At 46.4% G+C, this 26,204-nt stretch overlaps 2 protein-coding genes across 2 annotated transcripts in view; both read left to right on the plus strand.

The window, feature by feature from the left end:
- LOC112406774 (PDZ domain-containing protein 2-like) overlaps nt 1–5,641 on the plus strand; it is a 78,241-nt gene extending 72,600 nt beyond the window's left edge. The window contains exons 17-20 of the mRNA XM_024755758.1: nt 1,708–1,852; nt 4,247–4,997; nt 5,057–5,221; nt 5,341–5,641. Of these exons, the coding sequence (XP_024611526.1) occupies nt 1,708–1,852; nt 4,247–4,997; nt 5,057–5,221; nt 5,341–5,641 (1,362 nt within the window). The remainder of the gene's footprint in view (nt 1–1,707; nt 1,853–4,246; nt 4,998–5,056; nt 5,222–5,340) is intronic.
- Nucleotides 5,577–24,377, plus strand: LOC112406780 (PDZ domain-containing protein 2-like). Its single transcript, XM_024755772.1, has 6 exons — nt 5,577–8,200; nt 8,994–9,111; nt 11,990–12,091; nt 13,874–14,144; nt 15,824–15,958; nt 21,509–24,377. Exons 1-6 carry the CDS (start codon nt 5,643–5,645, stop codon nt 21,688–21,690), a joined length of 3,366 nt encoding a protein of 1,121 aa, XP_024611540.1. The 5' UTR covers nt 5,577–5,642; the 3' UTR covers nt 21,691–24,377.
- The last annotated feature ends 1,827 nt before the right edge of the window (nt 24,378–26,204 follow it).

Genomic DNA, 26,204 nt, shown 5'->3' on the forward strand with positions numbered 1-26,204 from the left:
TATTTTTTTTTTCAGGTTCTTTTCCCTTATAGGTTATTACAAAATATTGAGTAGAGTTCCCTGTGCTGTACAGTAGGTCCTTGTTGGTTATCTATTTTATATTAGTACTGTGTATATGTTAATCCCAAACTCCTAATTTATCCCTCCCCTCCCCACTTTCCCCTTTGGTAACCATAAGTTTGTTTTCCATGTCTGTGGGTCTGTATAGGTTTTTGTATGCTGAGTGTTGTAGCTGTTATCTCATTTAATTAACCTTTATTTAAAACTCTATGAGTTAGGGCAAGTCTTATCATCCCCATCTTTCTAATTTTTTTTATTGTGGTAAAATACACATAGTATAAAATTTACCATCTTTTTTTTTTTTTGCTGTACGCGGGCCTCTCACTGTTGTGGCCTCTCCCGTTGCAGAGCACAGGCTCAGCGGCCATGGCTCACGGGCCCAGCCGCTCCGCGGCATGTGGGATCTTCCCGGACTGGGGCACGAACCCGTGTCCCCTGCATTGGCAGGCGGACTCTCAACCACTGCGCCACCAGGGAAGCCCTAAAATTTACCATCTTAACCATTAAAATGTACAGTTCCATGATATTAGCATATTTATAAGGTTGTGTAACCATCACCACCATCCATCTCCAGAACTCTTTTTATCTTGCAAAATGGAGACTCTGTACCCATTAAACAACAACTCCCCATTTCTCCCTCCCACCAGCCCCTGGAAATCACCATTCTATTTTCTGTCTCTATGATTTTAACTACTCAGTGTACCTCATATAAGTGGAATCATACATTTGTGTTTTTTTTATGACTGGTCTTTGTTGCTTATCATAATGTCCTCAAAGCTTATCCACATAATAGCATGTGTCAGAATTTCCTTCCTTTATAAGGCTGAATAATATTCCATTGTATGTATATAACACATTTTGCATATCCATTCATCTATCGACAGACGCTTGGGTTGCTTCCACACTTTAGCTATTGTGAGTAACACTGCTGTGAACACAGGTGTACACACGTCTCTTTGAGACCCTGCTTTCAATTCTTTTGGGTATACACCCAGGAGTGGGATTACTGGATCATGTGGTAGTTCTGTTTTTATTTTTTTGAGGAATCTCCATACTGTTTTCCATAGTATGGAAATGGCTACACCATTTTACATTCCTACCAACAGTGCACGAGGTTCTAATTTCTTCACATTCTCACCAACACTTGTTATTTCTGTATTCCTTTTGTGTGTGTGTGTGGTACGCGGGCCTCTCACCGCTGTAGCCTCTTCCGTCGCGGACCACAGGCTCCGGACGCGGCCATGGCTCATGGGCCCAGCCGCTCTGCGGCATGTGGGATCTTCCCGGACCGGGGCACGAACCCGCGTCCCCCGCATCGGCAGGCGGACCCTCAACCACTGCGCCACCAGGGAAGCCCTATTTCTGTATTCTTGATTGTAGCCATCCTAATGGGTGTGAGGTAATATCTCATTGTGGTTTTGATTTGCATTTTCCTAATCACCCACATCTTAAAGTTGAAAAAACTGAGGTTTAGGAAGAGCGACAAGACCATAAATTTCTATTGGACCTTAAACCCAGAATCTGGATCTCGTGGCTCCTGGTCCAGGGCTCTTTGAACTTTCCCAAACCAGTTCTGTGTGTGTGATGCCTTAGGACACAGAAACCCTGAAAGCCACTGACAGTGACTTGTAGTTGTCCTTGTGCCAGGACTCTCTGGACAAGCTGACCGTTGGGGATGGGCGAGTCCCCACCGACTGGGGGCCAGCTGGTACCCCGTCCCACCCAGATGCTGGCCACCCCACAGAGAAGCCGCCCGAAGCTGCACCCGAGCAGGGGCAAGAACCCGGGACAGGTAAGATTACTTTATCACTTGTTAAGCTTCAGGATGGGAGGGCAGAAGTTACCTTAATAAAAGTGTTATCGATATATGCGGAGAATTTTGAGGGGCAGAGAAATCTTACACAGGTTGATGATAGTTAAAGCTGCCTGCATTTAACAGCTTGACTAGATCATTGTACCTGAATTCATAGTTTTAATTCCATGTCGAGTGTGTCTGTCTTCAGCCAGTCCACAGCCTTTACCCATTTTCTGACATGTACCTCCGTGAATGAGGCACGAGATGAAACAGAAACATATGCTGCCCTGCTTACGTGAAATCAGTTGTACTGAGAAGTGGCAGGAAAAACCTCCACAGAGGACAAGTAAAAAATTAATATTTTTTTACCTCACGTATCCACAGAAAATAATAGCTGAGGAGCCCTCTGAGGTCAGCAAGATCCTCCCAGGCCTGCGTGACGGGCGCTGGCCCTGGCAGGCTGTCCTCGGCACCAGTGACTTTTAGGTTATCGGCACACCTGTAACCCACTCTAGTTAGGAAGCTGCACCAAGCCCTCCCTGTCCTTCTACACCGACGACATCAGTTACAAAGGTTGCTGGGCCTTCTACCCCATGATGTACCATAACTGAGCCAATGTGCTTCCCATTATTGAGCATTTGGGGGGTTTCCAAGTGAAGGAGTATTTTGAAACATGATGTCGTGGACTGCCACCATGTAATTTAATCTCCTTCAATAAAAACCCTCTTAGGTTACACATTTTGCACAAAAGCCAAATTGCTAACAACATTTTAGGGTTTGTTCAGCCAGTGAATCACCTGAAAAACAGCCTTACGTTCCCTCCTTTTGTCTCATTGCTACTTTTCCCCGAGGTTGGCACCAGCAGAAGCAGGAAAGTCATGCTGAAGGGAGTTCAGAAAGGTTGAGCAGAGAAGGACAGGAGGCCGTGGATGTGAATCTTGCGGTGCCCCTGGCCATCCTCGGGGACCCGGGGAAGTTGTGTCTGGTCTCCGTGCGTGTCTTGATGAGCCAGCCTTGTTGCTGCCAGGTGCTCTCCACGGAGGTCAGGGTTTAGGTAACTGTGTGGGCTATGGAGCCAGCCTCCTGGGGTGACCCCTGGCCATGAACTCTGTGACCCCAGATACATTGCTTAACAGCTCTGTGCCTCAGTTCCCCACCATTCCAGTGCAGATGTTCACAGTGCTGGGGGGAAAATGAAGTGCATGGAAAACTCTTAGCACAGCGCCAAGTCCCGATAATTAGTTCTGAATTACTGACCGCCCCCTTCGGAGGGGGTAGGCATATGCAATTAAGATGATTTGCATGGGAGATGTGGAGTGAATATAACATTTGGGGGAGATACACTTTTCAAAGCAAGGGCTTTCATTGTGACTGAGGTTTTCACTCCAAGCTCAGACCCAGAGTTCGTAAGAAAATGCAAATCTAATGTTCTTTATCATGCCAGTTTCCCCATCTATTGTAAGATGCCATGTGCCAGAGGTGGACAGCTTAGCTCACGCACATGCAGGCCTTTTACGGAGGAGCCTCCAGGACAGAGTGGCTGTCCAGAACCCACCTCATGGAATGACTTTACTTCCCACTGTCTCTAGGCAGGTGTCATCTTTCCCTGCGCCTTGGAGATTCCATGCTTTTTCTTGCTTCTCTTGCTTTGACTCCCTTTCCTTCCTCCCCTTCCTTCCCTTCGGTCTCTGATCAAACTATCCCTCCAGAACCCCACTCAGGTCCGGACCCTCCTGTTACAGCTTCCCGGGATAATCTTACCTCCTAGGTCACCCACACCCCCGAACCTGGTCAGGACACACTGGAGCTCAGGACAGGCTTCCATCTGTCTGGAGCATTCCATGTGTTTTCCCCGATTAGCCTCCTCTCCTGCACGAAGCAGTAAGGCCCTCAAGTACCCTGCTTGGACTGTTCTACTTTACTCTGTGGCTCACAACCCACGGCATGGGGCTAAACCCCGACGTGATCAGCCAGGGACTGAGAGGTTTGCAGAATCAAATAGAACAACGGCCTGACTCCTGTGGGGTTTGCCATCAGAGGGCAGATGGTGCACAGAAACCCAAGTGAAGGATTTCTGGTGTCCCCCATTCTTATAAACAACCAAAAAGGGCAGAAGCAGAGGTTCCTTCTGCCATCCAGTCTGAGTTATTTTAGAGCTTCTAAAGCTTGGTGGTATTGGTTCGATGTGAGCACTCTGTAATTTTAGAGACGAAAACAAGCCTACATTTAGGCTGTGGGATGTCCTTCTAAAAGAGACCAAAAAATTGAGGCTGTTTACAGTTTTCCACTTTTTTAATTGAGAGGTTTTCTATTTTCTCATCTCCCCCCACCCCCCGCCGTATGTCCCGCATGTCCCGCACCACCCACCTTCTGTTTACATTCTCCACACAGGACCCCACGGCTCCCCAGGCCCCCTCCCTTCCCCAGGGCAGAAGGGGGCGGTGCACCCTGACCCCAGCAAGACCTCAGCACACGTAGGGCCAGCGAGGCGACCCGAAGACCCCGGAGAGACAGAGTCACCCAGGGTGCCTGAGTCTGTGGACAGTGCATCCCAGGGGACGATGGCCACAGCTCATCCTGACCTCAGCGAGACCGGAGCGGCCCCAGAAGCCAGCTCGCCCTGCGCCACCCGGAAGGCCGCTGCCCACAGCGGAGCGGGACCCGCGGCCGAGGGGGCACTTCTGGCCACTGCCGTGCTGTCACGAGACCTCACGACCCTGGAGAAGAGACAGGGGGTTCCGGGTCACCACAGCGATGCTCTGCAAACCACGGGAACCCTCGTGCCTGGAAACTGCCGGGGGTCGGCTCTGCCCCAAGGAACAGACTCTGGGTCTGCAAGGGCGCCGCGGGCCAGCCCCTCCCTGCCGTCACCGAGTGACAAGGCCCCGGAGGGGTGTGGCGGTGCCTCGGGGCCCGGCTGCCCCGGGGGCAGCGGGAGCAGCCCCGTGACTGACATCGACAGGCTCCTGGAGGAGCTGGATGCTTCTGGAGCAAGGCTTCCGCCTCCCGGGAAAGGGGCCCGGCTGAGCCGGGAGCGCGCTGCCCCGGGGCCGCAGCGGGCCGAGTCGGACCCGGACTCGGGGAGCCAGGCCCCCGGCCCGAGGATCCAGCCCCTTGCCCCCAGTGGGCCCACCAGCCTTCGGTTTTGGATTCCATCAATCCCGACAGACATTTTACTGTGAACAAAAGCTTTCTGAGCAGCTACTCTAGAAACCTCAGCAGCCTCCACGAAGACAGTACGTCTCTGTCGGGCCTGGGTGACAGCACGGAACCGTCCCTCTCGTCCATGTACGGAGATGCTGAGGACTCGTCTTCGGACCCCGAGTCGCTCACTGAAGCCCCACGAGCTCCCGCCAGGGACAGCTGGTCCCGTCCTCGTCTTTGTCCTCGTCCTCATGGGGCTTCTCACAAGGGAGACACGACGGAGTCTGAGGAAGAGCAGGTTGAAATCTGTGCCACGAATGGCCCCCCCGATCCACCCGCAGCCAGCGCTCCTGCCCTTGCCCAGGGGGCCGCCTGCCCTGCCTTCGCCAAAGCCCTGCCACCGAAGCACAGAGCCCTAAGCCAGGCGGGGGCGGACGCCGGGGACGCCGCCGCCTCCGCGCCGGGAGCCTTGGGCCCAGCAGCCCCGGGACCTCCACGGCTGCCTCTGCCCTCGGACGCGAGGTCTCGGGAGCCGGAGACGCCCGAGGCTGCACGGGCTGCCGAGGACCCCGGGGAAGCCGCCCAGCCTCCGCCCGGCCCCAGTTCTGTCCCCGGGCCCCTGGGCCCCCTCAGCTCTCCTAACATGGTGAATGGTTTGGAGCACGACTGGCTGGATGACAAGACCCCGCCTGAAGAACAGGAAACAAATGTTCACGCCACTGGAAACCGGGGCGCCCTCGGGGCGTGCGACCCCGAGAACAGAGACCTGGCTCTGGCAAAGCTGCACGTCTCCGAAGTTCAAGACCCGGACGACTTGCTGCCAAAGCCGAAACCCATCTCCAGGCGGCCCATCATGGCCTGGTTTAAAGAGATAAATAAAAGCAACCAAGGGACGCATCCGCAGAGCAAAAGTGAAACGGAACCACCCACGATGCCGGCCAGAAGGCCCGACCCCAAGGATCAGGCGCTGAGCTCCGGCCACAAGAAGGGGGTGGCTGTACGGGACAGCCCCCCTCCTCGTCTGAGTCTTGAGAATAAAGACCTGCCTAAGAAGAGTTCCGTGGAAACCCTTCTGAGTACCTGTCAGAAACCCAAAGCTGGTCCTAAGCTGAAGAGACTGAGCATCAAAAGCAAAAGCAAAGTCAGCTCCGAGGCCCCAGCCACTCACCCGGGGAAGGCCGGGGGCACAGAGCACAGGAAAGCCCTCGCTTCACCCCAGGCCTCCCACAAAGTGCTTTCTAAGGTGGCATCACACCGGTTCCACACAGGTGACCGTGAGGAACCGGACAGAAGCGCCGCAGCCGCCCCCCAGCCTCCCCAGTGTGTGGAGGGCAAGCTGCCCCAGGGGACGCCAGGCTCCCTGAAGCCCTCGGCATCCGACACCAGCATCAGGGTGTTCATTTCGCCCTTGACCTCCCCCAAGACCCTTCCTGAGCAAGGAGCGTGCAGTAGGCTCCACCCGGCCGTGCACTCAGAACCGGACCGAGGCTGCCCGGCCGCCCCCAGATCTCCGAAGTGTGGTCCAGAGAGCAAGGCTCCCCCCGCGTCCCCTGGGCTGGTGAGTCCCACGGCACCAAGGAGTGGTGCGTCCACAGCGGCCGGCAAGCGGGAGGTGCCCCCTACCGGGCAGGGCGAGCAGCCCCCGTCCAGCCAAACGGACTCAGCAGCAGAAGCCTCCCAGGCCGGGGGGACCGGCGACAAAAGCAGCAGAATCATTGCTGGTGAGCCCCTCGAAAGGACCAACGAGCTGAAAATCATTGAGATCTCTTCTGAAAGGACGCCCAAGAATGCGTATGGTGACAAGCCAGCTGAGAGTGACAGGCAGGGAGGGTTCCTGGCCCAGAGCACCTGTCAGGAGAAGAGCGAATTCAGGCTCTGTCACCAGTCAGTGGACTCATCCCCAAATCATCCATCCTCACGCACGTCTCGGGCCTCCCAGGTGGAGCAGGGAGCGCAGCAATCTGTCAGCAGGGCGAAACAGACTTCCTCCCCCTCCCGGCAGCTGCCGGCTGAAAAGGCAGATCCCTGCCAGGGAAAGTCAGACCACAGGGCAGACTCCCTGGGGATGCCCAGGAACGGCACGACAGTGGGCCCGGTGCTGGGTGAGCATCCCTACTTCACGCCAAGGCCAGCAACCAGGACCTACTCCATGCCAGCCCAGTTCTCCAGCCTGCACAGCCCAGGGCGCCCCCCCCGGGACAGCCAGATCCCTGCCACCGGTGGGGGCCTCCTCGAGGCCAGGGCGTCCAGAGGCAGTGTTCTCAGCCTGGTTAATGGACAGGGCGTGTATAGCGTAAAGCCCCTGCTGGAGACTTCGAGGAACCTTCCAACCACAGATGAAGGGGATGTCCTGTCAGTGCAGGAAACAAGCTGCCTACTCACAGACAAAATCAGAGTCACCAGGAGATATTACTACTCTGAGCAGAACTGGCCCCATGAATCTACCTCATTTTTCTCTGTGAAGCAGAGGATCAAGTCTTTTGAGAACCTGGCCAATTCTGACCGGCCCACGGCCAAGTCCGGGGCCTCCCCGTTTCTGTCGGTAAGCTCCAAGCCTCCCATAGTGAGGCGGTCTTCAGGCAGCGTGGCTTCCGGGAACCTCGGCCACTCCAGTGACGCAGCAGCGAGGTCGCTGAGACGCAGCCTGAGTTCCTGCAGTGAAAGCCAAGGTGAAGGCAGCACCCTCATCCCCCCGATGACCAAGTCCCCGTCCAGCATGACGCTGACAGCCTCCCGGCAGAGCCCGGGGGAGGCTGCTAACAAGGGCGCTGACTCAGACCCGAAGCGATCACTTGGTCCTTCGGGAATCCCCACCCCAACGGTGACCCCAGCCTCTCCCGCCAAGAGAAACAAATGCTCGGTGCGTCACACCCAGGCCTCACCTTTGTCCCGCTCGAAGCTCCAGGAGCTGAGAGCCCTGAGCATGCCTGACCTCGACAAGCTCTGCAGCGAGGACTTCTCGGCCGGGCCGACTGCTGTGCTCTTCAAAACCGAGCTGGAAATCGTCCCCCGGAGGTCACTTGGCTCCCCTGCTGGAGGCCTCCGCGGCTCCACTGCCCTTTCATGGCCCGTGAAGGGGGCGGACAGGGCCTGTCCAGGGGGAAGCAGCCCTAAAGCCACTGAGCCTGGGGCACCCAGTTCAGCCCGCGATGTGGGTGAGACCACCCAGGATCTGCCTTCCGGAAAAAGTTGGTCAGTTAAGTAAGTATCCACCCCTGCCCTTTTATGTAATTAAACTTTTTTTTTGATGGACTGGTTTTAGATTTATAGAAAAGTTACAAAGATAGTGCAGACTTCCCCTGTACCCGTTACCCAGCTGCTTCTGATGTTAACGTCATACATAACCACGGTCCGTTTGTCAAAAGTAAGAAGTTAACATTGGAACAACACTATTAGCTAAACAACAGACTTTATTCAGATTTCACTGAATAAATTCCACTAACGTCCCTTTTCTATTCCAGCCTCCAATTTTGGTTTTAATATCATTATTGGGAAAATACAGTGCCTGCAGGGAAAAGTGTTTGCCAAAATATTGCTCTAAAAAGAGGCTTCTATAGGCTAGGGCACTTATACAAAAGTGGAGAGAGAGAGAGAGAGATGGTTGGACAGGGAAAGCCGACGCTCAGGGGAGAATCGGGGCCTTTGAGGGTGACTGGAGTCAAACGGGAAATTTCTAATATGTTTTAAAATATTTCGCTGGAGCCTACAGAATATTTAATATGTCTGAAATTATCTGTTAAACTCTGGCATTGGTCTCCTAACATCTTGGAGGGATCCCAAAATCCATAGGAATTCCCACTGCTATCAGCAGTGAATGAAATTCCTGTTCAACATTCAGAATTCTTCAAGCAGTTTGGAGTGGGAGTTACGACCGAAAGAGAGGGTGAAAATCAGAAAATACCTGCAATGTGGTAGAAAGATCATTCTAAATGCATCCTAGCAAAATGGAGAAACTGCTTTTTTCTTTAATGTTCTTCAAATATGTATTATTTAGTTTGCATCAACTCCTGGTCTCAGCGGGGGATCAGCAAAGACTGCAGCCTGTTCTGTCATCAGCGGGGTCAAAATCTACTGTCCTAGCTCTCATTCAGGAAGCGAAAGCACAATCAGAGGTGAGTGAAATACAGAAAACACAGGAAGAGGGGACCGCTGCCACCTCGGTGCTCAGGCGTGTGCCACGGGCTCAGAGGGCCGTGTAGCGAGTCCTACAGCTCAGCCTGACTTCTGTCTCACTTGCCTGTAGCTTGCTTGTCTTGAATTTTTAGGAGCCAGATTGGTGTTTTAATTTCCCAGCAGCGAGTTACCATCTTCCCTACCCACCCCCCGCACCTGGAGTTTGTCTGCAGTGAGTCCTCCGGATAGGACGAGGCATCCTGGAACTGTCAGGGAAGGGCACAAGTACCAAGTACCTTTGTCCACCTAACTGGACATAAACTACCTGTCAAGGGAGCCACCTGCTGGGGAAATGAGACTTAACGGCTGTGTAGCCCTACCCCAGCCCTAAGTGTAAGAGCTTCAAAGAAGCTGACTAGTCATCACAAGTAAAATTTTTCAGTAAATTGGATGTGACAGTAAACAACAACAAAAGAAACCACGGTCCACATCTAACCCTGAAGCACATTAATTTCTCAGAACTGTTCACTGAGATTTGAACCCTAATATATGAATATTTTCTGTCCAGAGAAGAAAAGCAAACATGAACAGTTTTTCTTGAGTGGTAATGTACCTGGGTCACAGATATCACCCGAGAACACTGTTCCAGAAATTCTAATATTATCCAGAAGGGCTGTGACATTGGCATCTAATAAGGGGTGAGCCAGAAAGGAGAGGAGATGGGATGGAATAGAGACCAGTTCCTTTTAGCTTCCACTGCCTTTGGATTCTCGGCCCCTGGTTTGGGTCCGTGAAGTTAGGAAACACCTTGAGACATACTGCGTTTTTTACTTTCAGGACAAGGGACTGTTTCATTCTCTCCCTTCCTCCTTCTGTTACAAAGCGTGAAAACCTTACTCTGGGATTTTGAGTCAAGGTGGCTCAGTGGGTTCACACTTTGCCAGGCTCTTTGCTCCAGACATTTTACAGTGTTAGACATGAGGTGAAAACCAAAAAGTCTCAATCAGCCTCACAAGGGAGAGGCACACTGTCAGGGACCACAGACAAAGCGGAGACTTTTTGTGTGCACAGGGCGCTGAGCGCCACCCTGCGGTCATCTTCTGGGCCTCCCTCACCCCCTCAGCCTGGTTCCATATTCACCACCAGCAGGTGTTGAAGATTATTCCTACTTTGATCAGAATGCAGCTTTCTTTTATCTGTTTTTCTTATTGTCTTCAGTTAATGTCAGAGAGGAGCTGTGAGTAGAGATCTCCTCTCTCTGCCATCTTCAGAACTTTCCTGCCTTGCTTTTTTCCAAAGAGTATGGTCTGTAGGTGTTGAAAATGGCCCTGCACACAGTGACTTCCTGTGACCTCTGGAGGTGCTGTGAGAGATTAGAGAGTCAGGAAACAGCCCTGGTCTTCTGACTTCAACACGCCCAAACCTTGGAGAGCTCTTGAGGTGCTTCTAGCTTCCCTGATGCTGTGCTAATTAAGTTTCTCAAAGAGGCAACACTTGCCCTAGCAATCAGCCTCTAGCAGACTTGTATCCTCAAACACAACTGGAAAAAGGATTTGAATAAATTAGAATTTTGGTGATATGTCCTAGAATGCAGTAGAGTTTCATTTTCAAATACTGTCTTTGCTCCAATAAGGCATTTAAATATCTGAGAAGTATTTCTTTCAGCATCAAACTTCCCAGAAGCTACAGAGAGATCATTTCCCAGACCACATATTCCTGTTTTTGTGAGAAAGCGTAGTCATCATTCTTCTCTCCAGTGAACAGTGTCTGAGCATGTATATACTTGGACTTGCCCATGAAGTCAAAATCCCAGCCCCCCAAAGTTCTGCAGGATATTCTAGTGTTAGCACATGGAGCTTTGGTTTGAGTGAACTTCTTTAGAGGTGTGAAATGCTTGGGATTACTCTTTAGGACTTAATAGGACTAAACGTTGTTTATTTTAAATATTGGTTTATTTCCCCAGCACAATACAGAGGTGGTTTTCTCTTCCAACATTTTCACTTTCTCTGTCAGAGCAATCCTGGAGGGTTATTATTAGATTCTTTTTCTATCACCATGTCTGAGAATACCTTGAATTGATGGATTATAAATCACTTCATGGGAAACCTAGCAATGCAGGTCTTTAAAATGAGGCTGAATCTTATCTAGCAGGTGTGTGAAGGAAGTCCAAATTCAGAATAATTAGCCCAGCTGATTTTTTTTAATTCTAAAATCTTTTTAAGCATTTAGTTAAATCTTTTGACTGATGCTTGGAACACAGGACAGTCTTTTGTTACTTACTAAGAATGTTCTAGTCTCAATGTAAGTTGACAAATTGTTTTAATGTACTGTCTATTTTTCAGCATACTTTGTGTTTTATGACTACCAGTTCATTAATTGCACCGAAAATCCAATAAGCTGAACATGGTGGAAGGGGGGACGTAAAACTTACGGCCTCAATGTGCTCTTGTCCTGTCTCTTGGCACCTATACTTCTCTCTCCTGCTGACAACATGGGCTTTGCTCAATTGTAGACTTAGAAAATTGTAAAGAAGTCCCTTCATGATTGGATTATGTGCTATGATCAGATTTGGGAACACACAGTCTGGTGCCGAGAATGACTTCTAAAGTGTCCCGTGTCCCTGCCACTATCCTGGTTCATATGACCTTCTTGGTGGTTCTAGAGCTACAGGATGGACCCTCAAAACCCCACATAAGCACCACCCAGGAGGAATGCAGGATATTCATGATGCCCCCTCTGCTTCCAGTATTTTGTGGAAGTGCCTAAGGAACCACTGGGGTTAGTGGTGACAAGCTCTGCAATACTGTGGGAGGATTGACATCAGAACTTCCTTACTCTGGCCCAAGGAATATACTTGTTTCTGTTTCTTTTCACTAGAATAAAGAAGATATTTACTTCATAGTCTTGAATAAAAAAGAAGGCTCAGGTCTGGGATTCAGTGTGACAGGAGGGACAGATGTGGAGCCAAAATCAATTGTGGTAAGTGACAATGTCGAGATGCTGTCGGAAGAGTCACTCCTGAAGCAGCCTCAGAATTTGATCAGGACAGAATTCATGTCAGTGGGTTCAAAGAATGCTGGTGTCTGTTCCCTGCCACCAAAACAAAAATAGAAAAGTGGGGAAAAAACTAGTACATAACGTTATCATTGACAAAGAGACACAGTGTGTTTTTTTTTTTAACATCTTTATTGGAGTATAATTGCTTTACAATGGTGTGTTAGTTTCTGCTTTATAACAAAGTGAATCAGCTATGCATATACATATATCCCCATATCTCCTCCCTCTTGCATCTCTCTCCCACTCTCCCTATCCCACCCCTCTAGGTGGTCACAAAGCACCGAGCTGATGTCCCTGTGCTATGTGGCTGTTTCCCACTAGCTATTTATTTTACATTTGGTAGTGTATATATGTCCATGCTACTCTCTCACTTCATCCCAGCTTACCCTTCCCCCTCCCCGTGTCCTCCAGTCCATTTTCTAGTAGGTCTACATCTTTATTCCTGTCCTGCCCCTAGGTTCTTCATGACCTTTTTTTTTTAGATTCCATATATATGTGTTAGCATATGGTATTTGATTTTCTTTCTGACTTAATTCACTCTGTATGACGCACCCTAGGTCCATCCACCTCACTACAAATGACTCAATTTCGTTTCTTTTTATGGCTGAGTAATATTCCATTGTATATATGTGCCACATCTTCTTTATCCATTCATCTGCTGATGGACACTTAGGTTGCTTCCACGTCCTGGCTATTGTAAATAGAGCTGCAATGAACATTGTGGTACGTGACTCGTTTTGAATTATGGTTTTCTCAGGATACATGCCCAGTAGTGGGACTGCTCAGTCGTATGGTAATTCTACTTTTAGTTCTTTAAGGAACCTCCATACTGTTCTCCATAGTGGCTGTATCAATTTGCATTCCCACCAACAGTGCAAGAGGGTTCCCTTTTCTCCACACCCTCTCCAGCATTTATTGTTTGTAGATTTTTTGATGATGGCCATTCTGACAGGTGTGAGGTGATACCTCATTGTAGTTTTGATTTGCATTAAGAGACTCACTTTTAACACATAGCGAGTGACCTTTAAGATGATGATACATATAAACACAGTTGCCTATATCCTCATATTCAACTAAACATTTTATTGGTTTAAGCATTGGAAGGACATTAGAACGGACCAAAACTTCCATTTGCTTATAAATCACTTCTTTCTCAAGATCAAAACCTTAAAATTTTATATCACTCAAAGGCCTTTGAAATCACTAGGGAGGCCACCTTCCTTGGATGAAACCAGGTCCTGTTCATCTTTCTACTCTTATGGCCCCGTGGAGTGCCAGACACATTTGAGATGCTAGCAAGAATAGAGTAAAAATGTGTTGAGGTGCTGGTACTGACATTTTTAATCCCATTCCTCACATGGAATGTTTTTTTTGCGGTACGCGGGCCTCTCACTGTTGTGGCCTCTCCCGTTGCGGAGCACAGGCTCCGGACGCACAGGCTCAGCGGCCATGGCTCATGGGCCCAGCCACTCTGCGGCATGTGGGATCTTCCCAGACCGGGGCACGAACCCGCGTCCCCTGCATCGGCAGGCAGACTCTCAACCAGTGCACCACCAGGGAAGGCCACACGGAATGTTTTTGATAAACCAAGTGTGTGTATGATTTAGAAAACTTGCCATTAGATAGTTCCTTTACTACAAATTTGCCCTTTTGCTTTTACTGGAGGTCATAAATGAACTTGGCTTTTGTCCTCTCCTGTCCCAGATCCACAGGGTGTTTTCTCAGGGGGCAGCTTCTCAGGAAGGGACCATGAGCCGAGGGGATTTCCTTCTGTCAGTCAACGGCGCCTCATTGGCTGGCTTAGCCCACGGGGATGTCCTGAGGGTTCTGCACCAGGCACAGCTGTACAGAGATGTCCTCGTGGTCATCAAGAAAGGGAGTGACCGGCCCAGGCCCTCCATCAGGCAGGAGCCTCCCATGGCCAATGGGAAGGGCTTGCTGTCCAGAAAGCCCAGCCCCCTGGAGCCTGGAACAGGTAAGGTACCAGCAGGGGCCTGAGCTATTTGTAATGACTTTGCTGAGAATGGCACTGATTCCACGGAACAAATGAGAAACTCCTCTTGTCCAGATGCGTCCACGAGTGTTGGGGGTGTTCTCAGTCTTCCCTCTGCTCCGTCGTCTTGCTCTCATTCTTCTAGAAAGCTAAAGCCCTTCCCAGTACAGGGAAATACCTTATTTACCAGACCTTGTCATGCTCACCTTTGCCCTTGCACTGTCTCAACTGTTTGGTGGTTTTGTTTCTTTTTTCTTCTCTTTTTTTTGGGGGGGCCACGCGGCTTGTGGGATCTTAGTTCCCCGACCAGGGGTTGAACCCAGGCCCTGGCAGTGAAAGCGCTGAGTCTTAACCACAGCACCGCCAGGGAATTCCCTGTTTGGTGTATTTTCGGTGGGATCCTGGAAACGTAACCTGTCAAAGGAAACCACTGGGCACTTAGTCCTAACAGCTTTCAGAGTTTTTAAGGCTCAGGAACTCAGATATGGAAGACTGTCCCGAAACTGATATCATTAAGTGTTCCTGTGGCACCTTCAGGGTATCTGGCCTTGAACCAACCTCTACAAAGTTATCAGATTGCAAAGCACATTCGGGGCTTAAACTTATTTCTTCATATTTCTATTCCTTGAGATCCCCCTGCCCGGGGCTCTAGCAGAGCCTACGCAATTATGCCTTAACATGCACTGAAAGCAGCCCACTTGGGGCTTGGTGCAGTAGGCTTGATGTTAGAGGCACCTGGGAAGCTTTTAAAAATCCTGATCCCCAGGAAATCCCCCAGCTCAATTAAGTCAAACTCTGAGGGGTGTGGGTGGTGGGATGGGGGGACCAGCATCCATGTCTTCTTAAGGTTCCCCATTCAAAGGCAGTGATTCTGGCTTGGCCTCAACCCCAAGTGGACAGTTTAATCTGTTTGTGGTCCTTCCCCTGCCTCCCAAGCAATTAAGTGCCCTTTCCACTCGACTCAGACATCGTTCACTGGTACAGCAAGCAAGTAAGGGAAACAAAAGGCAAGTTTACAATCCCTACTCAGACGCCCAAGATAGACCCCAGCCCAGCCTCTCCACACTAGCACACAAAGTAGGCACAGGCTGGTTGCTATGAAGCAGGCATCACCAAGGAAACGCTCTCTCCACAGTGGAGCCAGGAGATGGCAATGAAGGCAGCTAGTGTGTGATGCAGACAGCTAGCCAGAGGCAGGGGTACCCCTCACAGGAGCAGAAGGGGAAGGAAGGAAGCTCCATGTCTCGTGTGAGGCCTGGCATTTGGGTGTTGCAGGTTGTCAGTACCAGGCTGTGATGCTCTGCTGTCGTCGGCTGCCAAGGTTGGCAGGAAATCAAATCTGATTCCCCAAGCGCGACTTCAGTCTTCACTGAGATGTGCACCGACTATCTGGGGTTGACAAGGGCAGTTTGGCTTCTGGGGATTTCTGCTTGGGCATAAATGCCTTCTCTGTGCTTGCAGAAAGTGCTTAGGGGGGCAAGGGACAGCAGGAACACAGCTCTAGATTTGGGAGAGCAACCCTAAAGTTGATCTCAGATGTCGTTATCACCACTTCAAGGTAGACGGGACTCGAGGGTGCCGGGGGAACACACTTGGGGGCACCGGGCAGGAGGGGCTGCGGTTCCCTGTCATCATCACCCTTACGAACACTGTCGCTGCAGGGAGAAGCACAGGTGCACACGAGGCTCTGTGTGTTGAAGTGCTGAAGACCTCGGCTGGGCTGGGACTGAGTCTGGATGGAGGGAAATCGTCTATGTCTGGAGATGGGCCCCTGTTCATTAAAAGAGTGTACAAAGGTAATGTTTTAGAAACCCCAATCTGCTGCCTAGTACCAGTTTTCACTCTGTGTATGTCAGTGCCTTCCATTTGGAAATCAAATTTGTTTTAAAAATTCTGAAATGTGTTTAATGCTCTGTGACATACAGGGTTTACTGTGTGTCAGCTCTGTTGTGAGCATTTTACACGTTTTAACTCATGTCATCCACATGACAGTTCTATAGGATGGGTACTGTTACTATCATCCCTGTCTTACAAGAGAAGAAACTGAGCCAAGGGGAGTTATGCAGGCACCTAAGGTCACACAGATTAAGTGGCAGAATCAGGCTTGAACCCAGGCTCCAGAGACTGCCCCCAACCTCAGTGCTGTATCCCCTAACTCTATGCTTCTGTCTTCGTGTTCTTACTTACGATTAGCTGTTATGGATGTGAACACAGCAAGCTAAGTAATGCCATCAGAATTGCCAGTCAGGGGTACTTAACATTGGTCAAGGTCATATTCACTTAAAATTGCAAATACTGGATTTCAAGAAAGTAATATGGGAGCAGTAGATATCACTGAAATAGTTGGTAGATATGAGGTCTCTTCATGAACTTAAATAATGCATTTTACGATCTTGGGCCGTTCTCAAAATTATCTCTTCAGGTCCCTAAGCTGAGCAATTATATTATACTAATGATATATTTATATATATACATACATGCTGATTATCCTATTATATGTAATATTTTATTATGCTATAATATTGTTTCATATATTCAATATATGTTTATAATATTGTTAGTATTAAAACATATACATATATACTGATATTGTTAATATAATTCAGCTGAGGAGATTTTTGGGAACTGTCCAATATCATAAAATGAATTATTCAAGTGTATAAAGAGATTTCGTATCTGCCAACTAGTCCAATGATATCTACGGCTCCCATCTACTTTCTTCCAGTCTAGCACACACTCTAACTAACTGTAAATGGGTGGCAGCCAGAAACAGGCTGTTTGCTCACGATCCCTGGGGCAAGCAGAGGACAGGCACAAATCAGGAGCCAGGCCTCTGCTGTGTGTGATATCTAGACTCACGGTACCAGGGTAAAGGGAAAACCCTATACATGTTAACTGGACAGCAGTAGAACACAGAAAGCCAAGTTAAGGCAAGCATGAAACTGTCTGACTATAAGAGCACTCTTAAGAGCTCTAAAACAAAGTGTACAAAGTACATGAGGAAATTGCCAACAGACACAGTAAACAAGAAAGTCCATTAAAAAATTAAGGCAGGAATATTAGCCATGAAACAAGAGGGTATTCAAAAGAAACAGGCAGATATGTTAAAACAGACACACACAGAGAAGCCCATTGGCAAAAAGGCAGTCAAATATATTTTTAAATTAATAAATAGAATTAAAAAGTATACTAAATCCTTACAAAGAGAGAATTTATAAAAATCAAGAAAGAAGAAACCATAAAAACTGCAGCACAAGGGAAAAAAGAGATAAAAATTACAAAAGGGTGATGAGCAATGAGGAGGACATACTGAGGAGTGCCAGAAAAAGAAAGAAAAAAAAAAAAAAAAAAAAAAAAAGCGAGAAAGGAACAATTTGGAGAAGTCATGACTATTGAGAAACAATAGGAGTATTCAGGCTGAAAATTCTCATCAAGTGCAAAACAGGATGAATTTTATAGAAACCCAAACCTTGATGTATCACAATCAAGTTTCAAAATATAAAGAACTTAAAAAGCACACAGAAAATGTGCAGCTTGCTCACAAAGGCAGTACAATCAGACTGGCAGCATGAATGCCGGGAAACAGAATAACCTTCAGAGGACTGAGCCTACGACAGCAAGATGGAGGTGTTTAGGACACAAAGTGAAAGGTGCCGGAGTCACCGCCACTGTGATCAGTCACAGGACACGCAGCCTCTGCAGGCCAAGAAGCTCACAGCTTAAAAAGGATTTTCTGGCCTGTGAGCCAAAGAAACAAACCAGAAACTGAAGGTGGCTAAGGCAGCAGCCCAGGTGGAGACTGGGAGGCCAGGCCCGGAATCCCATGGAATCTGCAGCACTGAAGTGGAGAAGCAGCCCCAAGGGAGATAAGCATCCCCCAGATCTCCTTCCAGCAGAGCAAGGACAATGTCCTGGGTAACTTCCTCGTCTTTGTCTCTAGCATCTGGCTAGAAATCCATGAAACTATATAAATGGATAGAGAGGAAGAATTGCTACAGAGAAGCACCTGTTCCACAGAGGAGCATTTCCAGTGCCCTTGTGTGCAGGCCTGCAGATTTACTCTTCGGAAAAGGCATTCAAGGCTTTCTGAATATTATACAGATCCCTCCCCTTCACTCTTTTTGGAGACTGGTAAATCTACTTTCTTTGTAAAGGCTTAGAGCTCTGCTCAACGATTTCATCATCTTACTTTATTTCATACTTACAAGTTCAAGTACAGGTACAGGTTTTCTGTTTATCTTGGTTTCCTGTGCCTTTTAGCTCAAACACCAAAAGCAGTATAGCAATCTTCAATTTCTTGCATCAATCTAATACAAAAAAATTCTTTGAATAATAAGTGAATTAAATATATTTCCCTAAAGCTATCTGGAAGGTCAGGGATTTTACTGATGAAAAATGCAGTAGACAATCGTAAACCTGTGAAGCAGCAGCCATCCAGGTAGAACAGTGTCACTACTAACATCTGGGCTGCTTTTTAAAAAAAAATTTTAACACTTTAAAATGTTTTTTTATTTTTTTTTTTACTATGTTTGGGCTGCTTTTAAGATGTTTTTGTATTCAACATTTTACCAAGAATATCAGTTAATACAATAAGACAAGAAAAAGATAAGAGGTATAAAGATTGGAAATATAGGAGTACAAGTCATCATTATTGGCAAATACTATGTTCTTCCTGACTGAAAAAATCTAAGAGAATCAAATGTGAAGCCAATATAAATAGCTCACCAAGATCGCTGAATTCACAATCAACATACAAAAAAAAAAAAAAATCAATAGAATTTCCTATATATCAGCAATAACCATTATTTTAAAACCATATAGGGAGGATCCTATAACACAATACACATCATGAAAGAATATATATATATATATATATATGTAAAATGTTTAACTTCTATATGGCAAAAAATTTCACAAAAACACATCGTGAAAGAATACATATGTAAAATGTTTAACTTCTGTATGGCAAAAAATTATATCATGAACAAATAAAATCGAAGTGACTGACTAGAAGATATTTACAATGTATTTAATCAACAAAAGGCTAATTCCAGGATATATAAAGAACTATAATTCAGTAAGAAAAATACATGGGACTTCCCTGGTGGTCCAGTGGTTAGGGCTCCACGCTTCTACTGCAGGGGGCACGGGTTCAATCCCTGGTCAGTGAACTAAGATCCCACAAGCCACACAGCATGGCTGAGAAAAAAAGAAAAATACTAAATAAAGAGAAAATCTGGGTAAAGGAAATGAATAGAAAAAGTTAAAACCTAAATGGTCAAGAAATATAGGGAAGGTCACTCAAACTTATATTAGTTATTGGGTGAAAATTATAACTGTTAGGAATCATCTTTTTAAAATCAGGTTGGCCATAAATAAGAAATCTCATAATATGATGTGTTGGCGAGATGTAGGGAAAGAACACTCATACTTTCTGGCAGAAGTATAAACAATGGTTCCTCTCTCTGGGGAAGAATTTGGCAGTGCTTGTCTAAAATGGAAGCTATAAAACAGTTTAAATTTCTATCTGTAGCAAATTGATGAGTAAAATGTATCACATCCATAAAAGGGAAAACTATATAGCAATTCAAGAAGCAAGTTAGAGCTATATCCATTAACCGGGACCAGTTCAAAAACAGGGCTGAACGGGGGAAAAAAGGCTAAACGCAGATTCAGTACTGTATGATACCAATTCACAGTGACGACGGTAAGGAACCTAAGAGTGTGTCACAGGAAAACTATGCAAGACCTTTTTGGAAAAAAGATAAAAGTGTTCTAAATTTTTCTTAAAACCTCAATAAATGGAGGGAGACATAGCCTGATCAAATCAGTTAGGATTCTCCTTGGCCCCCATGTAATAGAAAACCCAAAATAACAATGGTTTAAAGAAAAGTTTATTTCTCTCGTGTATAAGAAGTCCAAAAGTTGGCACTACCTATGGTCTGAACAGTACTGAGTGGTTCATCAAGGACTTTCATCTGCTTCATCTCATTAGATCCCTGTAATAACCTAGTGAGGGAACGAGACAGGCTAACACCATTTTGCAGATGAGAAAACTGAGGTTTCGGGAAACCTGTAACTTGCTTGAAGTCGCATACTTAAGCCCAAGCCAGTCTGACTGCCTGCAGGTATTCAACGTGCTTTCCCCTAACTCACAGCCTCCTGTTTGGGTTGGTTGGAAGCCCACGTCCTCAGACCCAGATGAACACTCAGAAAATTCTTTTCGTTTCACATAATCTGCTTGAGGCCTTTAGGTAATACTCCTAGAACGGGAAATATGCTAACGCAGTATAACTGGGCATGTCAGACAACAGTGCTTTGGTACTTTCAAAAATGTGTATCTTGAGAAAGCAATGACAGGGACTAAATCAGTCTCTCTGCTCCCACTGTAGGACTGGTAACGGTGAAGGCTCACCTCTTTTCCGATGACAGCATCTGCCTCTGTCATTAACAACATCAAATGTTTTTGTCCTTGAGTGGGTTGCATTTGAACTCACTTTCTTCCAGCTATATTTTTTTATTTTGTCAATCTTTATAATCAACTATAATTACATGTGTATTGATATCAAATAATATTTAACAGTGATTTTCGGGAATTTAGATAGAAGTAGATTTATCTCCTCAGTGTTTTGAGATCCAATTAAAGATTTCTGAAGAAATTATTTTCAAACTTGGGAATTTTTCTCTTTTAATGTCCTTTCTTCCGTAAGATGAAAAGATGCCTGCACGGCCAGTGTACATTTCTTCAATACGATTGTTTTAGATGTGCATGTGGAAGAAAGTAAATAGAAAAGGGCGTAAACTTGTGTTTTTTTCCAAAGCTCATAATCTTGCTCTAACATACCCAGAGCTGTGGTGTAGAAATCTGTTAAATTTTGTGTGATAATTTAAGTAATCTCCACAGTCATTGCTGAGCAGGTAATCACATTCTCAGCATGTGGATATATCAGACTATACTTGTTAACAAGTAGAAGTTGAACTTGCTTTATTGGTCATTTGGATTTTTTTGGTGTGTGTGGTCTTTATTGATTTGGAGTTCTTTAGCTTGGCTAGATATTAACCCTAATGTTTCATTTTATTTGTTGACTAAATACAATGAAAATATCTTCCCGTAGTCAGTTGCTTATGTTTCGGGGAAAGAGGGGTTACAGATTTGAATTTTTTATGTAGTCGAATTTCTTTTTTTGGGTATTTGCTTTGTGCGTCTTGTTTAAAGAAAATTTCCCTCTCCGAAGAATATAGGCACGTGGTTTAGAGATATTTCTCACTTAAGTTTTTCAGTTACCTGCAATTTATTCTGGATATTACGAAAGTACCAAACTATTATTCTGTATTTATTCTCTCAGGTGGTGCAGCTGAGCAAGCTGGAACAATAGAAGCTGGAGATGAAATTCTTGCCATTAACGGGAAATCCCTGGTTGGGCTCATGCACTTCGATGCCTGGAATATTATGAAGTCTGTCCCAGAGGGACCTGTGCAGTTAGTAATTAGAAAGCACAGGAATTCTTCATGCAACAAGCACTGGTAGTGACACTAACTGCGCTTGTTACATTTTTTTATTAATCAGAATCTCCTTTTCTCAGTTCCCTTCTTTCTTTAGCAAATCAGAATGACTTCTTTAAACAATGGGTTCCTGAAACAACACAGAAGCACTGGTGTGGCAAGGACGATAAAACAAACAACTCTCCAGTTTTTTACTTACACGTGAAGCAGCAGCAATGGAGCTGAACTCAGAAACCTTCTGCCTGGATCACCTAGGCCAGGAGGGTTCACTCTGTTCCACTGCCTGTCCCCTGATACCTTCTATGTTTCCTGATGGGGACACAAGATGCGGCATGCCCTTCTTCACTTGAAACATTTAGTGAGACCTCCGCATCCTTCTAGCCACCTCTCCCAACACACTCAATCCTGGCAAGTAGGGAGGCTAACGAAGTCTGAGGGGCAACACAAGTGTCACAACTAAAGAGGACTATAGTTTTATATAAGTTTGTAAGTAAGTAAACGACAGAATGCTTTTAGGCACATTCAGTGGAAGGAGCGGTAGGGTCTGTATGTTATCCTGAAAAGAAAATGAGACTTGAAAAAAGAAAATCAATTATGACCTAATGGTTAGACTGAGCTCAGGAATTATCCAAAAACGAAAAAGCAAAATACAGAAAGTGGTATTTTTAGTGAGTGTAATGTGCAACGTATGGCTGCAGAGTTGAACTAACTCGGTGGTTATTGATCACCGTGAAGTGTTGATCATGATCTAAAAGTGTACGTCGTAAGGCAAGTTTACGGGACTGCACTTCTGATAAACTGTACTAAATAGCTGTGAACTTTGCTGCTTAGAATGAGCAGAAAGTTCCAGCTCCGCAAGCACCTTGCATCTAGTTTGAAACTTGTCTTGAATAAATATTTGAATTCAAGACTGGTCAACAAAAGAGCAGGCAAAAATATCATTGTCACTGAGTTTCCATTTCTATATTTTACAGATCCAACCACTAATTTAAAGTTTTAGAAATCAATTATCTTTTTAGTGTCCTTGGATTTATAATCCCAATAGAGGAACTTAAAATAATCCTTTTAGGGGACTTTCTTTTCTTTGGCTGATTTTTTTTTTTCCCTTTCTCTTCTCAACAAGCTTAAGAAATGTAACATTCTAAGCACTGGATCTACTTTCCTGACCTGGGTGTAATGGCATAGCTCTGCAGTGACTGAAGTTTTTGCTCTTTTTGTTTTCCTGTTTTGCAAATTCTTCCTTTTGCCAAAAATGTTTCCCAGCAGAACACTGCTGTGACTCACGCTTGCTTGTGACACTCGTCCCAGCTGCCCTCCTGAAGCACAAGCTTCTTCTTAGTAACTCTTCCCATTCCATGTGCTGTTCCTCGTCACAAAACTGGCTCTTCTCCCTCGTACTGTACCTTCTTTTCTTAAGACCCAAATCCTCATCAGCTTCATTTACCAAAACATAGTAAGAAGGTGGAAAACGAGGGTGAGTCAGTCTTTCAAGGTAAAGGAGCAGAACTGCGTAGTTACAAGCCACATCCTCGGTGGTGCAGGCCAGCTGAGTCCTGGGAATACGGGTGAGGTTGCATACCTGCGTGCACGGTGACACTAAGGTTTTGTGTCGGCGATTTCTTTAATTAACCTATTTCTGAGTGACTAATCCCAGTAAACCTCTGTGGAGCTGGCCCAGAGAGGTTCTCAGATGGGAGTGAAATATCTGGCTGGTGTGAGCCGAGATTTCTCATTTTTAAACAGGTTATACAAAAGAGAATGTAGTTCAGGAGTTAGCTAGAAAGACCTGATTAATTAATTTAGCTTCTACTTTTCACTATTACAGTTCCAAGTAGGATACTATAGGAAGTCAGTGCAAGGTGCATGCTAGATTGTTTTTAAGTCTCTGGGGTCAGCTTTGTGGCTTCTGCTTTCTTGCCTAAATGATGAGAGACTCTTTGAAGTCAACACTGAAAATGATTTTTTGCCTCCACTCTTCCAGCTGTGCCTACATAGAAATGCACAGTCCTGTGTGACAGACAGGAGTTTCTGAAGCAGCGGAATGGTCTCCTTCTAAGAGGTCCTAATCCTCTTATCTGAAGAGTGCAAGGGTAGCCCTCTGGGTCACTGAACTATATTCAAGTCATCAGCCATTTCCAGTGGACCTTGCCAGAAGGGTTCCCTTGGAATCTGACAATTGGAATTTAAGGGAGGAAGCAAAAGCTAAACTTTGACCCTAAGATAGAAAGCTATTTATTTGTCGTCAGTGTTCAAGGCATGACTAGTATTTCTAATTACTCTAATAAACTCCCAAACTTCCTGACATGAACACTCATGGTATTGTCCTACTAAAACTTGCATTGTTTTGGTTTTCTAACTGGTCCTTCATCCACAATAAGCTATGATGGTAACTGTGTCATAACATGTAAATCGTAGTTGCAAGGATGTACCGTGACGGTTGAAGTAGGCTGGGTTTCATTTCGATCGTCCCATACACAGCTCATTTAATTTTAGGGTTGACTTTTAGTTGGCACCACACCTGTTGTATGATACTATACATTATCCTTTATTTATGTAAGATAAAATGCCTTATATATTATTAAAGAGTAAGTGCAATAATATGAAATAGCCTGTACATTTTTAAAATGTTGTCGCCAAGGTATGTAAATCCACGTCTCTATAAACAACCTTTTTTAAGTAATTTTAAAAAAATAAACACTGTTTACTACTTGTTTTTTTGTTTGTTCACTTCTGCATCTATAGAATAACCTTTTAAACCATGAAGCTAAGAATTGGTGATTACCTAAATGGGTGAGAGGGGCAAAGGCAAAAGAAGTCAAGTCAACCACGCTTCTTCCGTGGCCACACCCGGGATCTGACGCAATCCAAACCCATTCCACCTCTGAGATCTTAAAATCAGACATCTCATGCCTTTACAACCTCCTGGCCTTCCGGAGCTTACTCCCCTTCCCCCTGGTTCTGCTTCAGTTTCAACAGGCCCTCCAATCCCTAGGCAACTGGTACTTTTCTCCGCTTCAGAATCCCCACCCGTGTTTCCTTCCCTTCTCTGTCTATTTAGACTAGACCCCACGGTAGAGAACCGCAATCGCCCTCCAGCCCAGAGGCGCACAGCTCCCTCGCTCCGTCTAATCCGGGATCCTTCCAACCAGCCAGCCTCTTGGTGCCCACATGCCTATTCCTAAAGAAAAATCTCACAACTACACATAGTGATTTGCTGTAAATTCATGGCTTCCGACCTCAACTGGACTCTGGATGCTACTTGGCAATTGTTTCCTTGCCAGTTTTTTCTCTCATTCTTCACAATGAATACATTCTTCGTTTTTTCCTAAAATCCCTACCCATTCACCACTCCCTCCCCCACAAATACTTGGATAATCTGGGATCTTATTTCACAGAGTGAAATAAAAAGCATCTACTTTATTTTAGGGTGTTTTGGTTTTCAGATGCAGATGCCAAACTAGAGTAGCCCAAGGGAAGAAGGCAAGACGGCATCTCACAGAAATCCCAGAACAGAACTCAGCATATGACCAGGCCTCAGCGACGGAAGGAACTCGGAGGCTCATGGGTTGTCACTCAGTGCCCTCCACTGCTGTTTGTGGGTCTGTTTCTGCAGACCCGCTTCTCCTCCCTCCACTAGCTGGCAGCCTTATCCCCAATTCCTCACACCTTTTCTTTACTTAGAAACCGATGAATGCTATTTTGCTATAATTTTAGCCCCACTCTATATCACAGGATTTCTCTGGACATACAGGCTGCTGCCTGCCTGATTTTCCATATATCCTCCAAAAATTAAGATTCTGATTGGCTCAGTCCACTGCTACACTTGGGCAGAACTTTTTCCTGGGGGAGAGTTTTAATACACTATAGAAATAGCCACAGGGACTTCCCTGGTGGCACAGTGGTTAAGAACCCGCCTGCCAATGCAGGGGACACAGGTTCGAGCCCTGGTCTGGAAGATCCCACATGCCGCGGAGCAACTAAGTCTGCGCCACAACTACTGAGCATGTGCTCTGGAGCCCGTGAGCCACAACTACTGAGCCCACGTGCCACAACTACTGGAGCCCACGCGCCTAGAGCCCGTGCTCCGCAACAAGAGAAGCCACTGCAATGAGAAGCCTGCGCACCACAACGAAGAGTAGCCCCCACTTGCTGCGACTAGAGAAAGCCCACGTGCAGCAACGAAGACCCAATGCAGCCAAAAATAAATAAACTTAAAAAAAAAAAGAAATAGCCACAAACCCATTCTATCAATGTTGAAGGCTACATACCATGTACAATAAATGAAACCTGAGACCAAACTGAAGGAGAACAATGAAATGGGATACAATTCTCTCTGAATGTGAGAAAGCAAAGATGGTATGAGAGTTATGAAGAATATCAAAATGTCACCAAAACCCTTAACTTGAAGAAAGGGAATGACAGAAGGTGAGCCCCAGAAAAAGCAGGAAGCACCCAGAATTAGAGCCATTTCCACTCCTCAGAATGGTAGGGAAGGTGAAGTTAAAGGGGAGGCTCATTTTGATTTTCCCAGGCACCTGG

This window comes from Neophocaena asiaeorientalis, unplaced genomic scaffold (assembly GCF_003031525.2).
Source record: "Neophocaena asiaeorientalis asiaeorientalis breed wild unplaced genomic scaffold, Neophocaena_asiaeorientalis_V1.1 scaffold93, whole genome shotgun sequence".
NCBI classification, from domain to species: Eukaryota; Metazoa; Chordata; class Mammalia; order Artiodactyla; family Phocoenidae; genus Neophocaena; species Neophocaena asiaeorientalis.

What these genes read in the sequence shown, in the direction of transcription:
- LOC112406780 (XM_024755772.1), top strand. Translation starts at nt 5,643, where the DNA reads ATGGTGAATGGTTTGGAGCACGACTGGCTGGATGACAAGACCCCGCCT. An exon ending in CCCCCTGGAGCCTGGAACAG is followed by an intron (nt 14,145 to 15,823) that starts GTAAGGTACCAG and finishes CTGTCGCTGCAG; the next exon opens with GGAGAAGCACAGGTGCACAC. An exon ending in CATTAAAAGAGTGTACAAAG is followed by an intron (nt 15,959 to 21,508) that starts GTAATGTTTTAG and finishes TTATTCTCTCAG; the next exon opens with GTGGTGCAGCTGAGCAAGCT.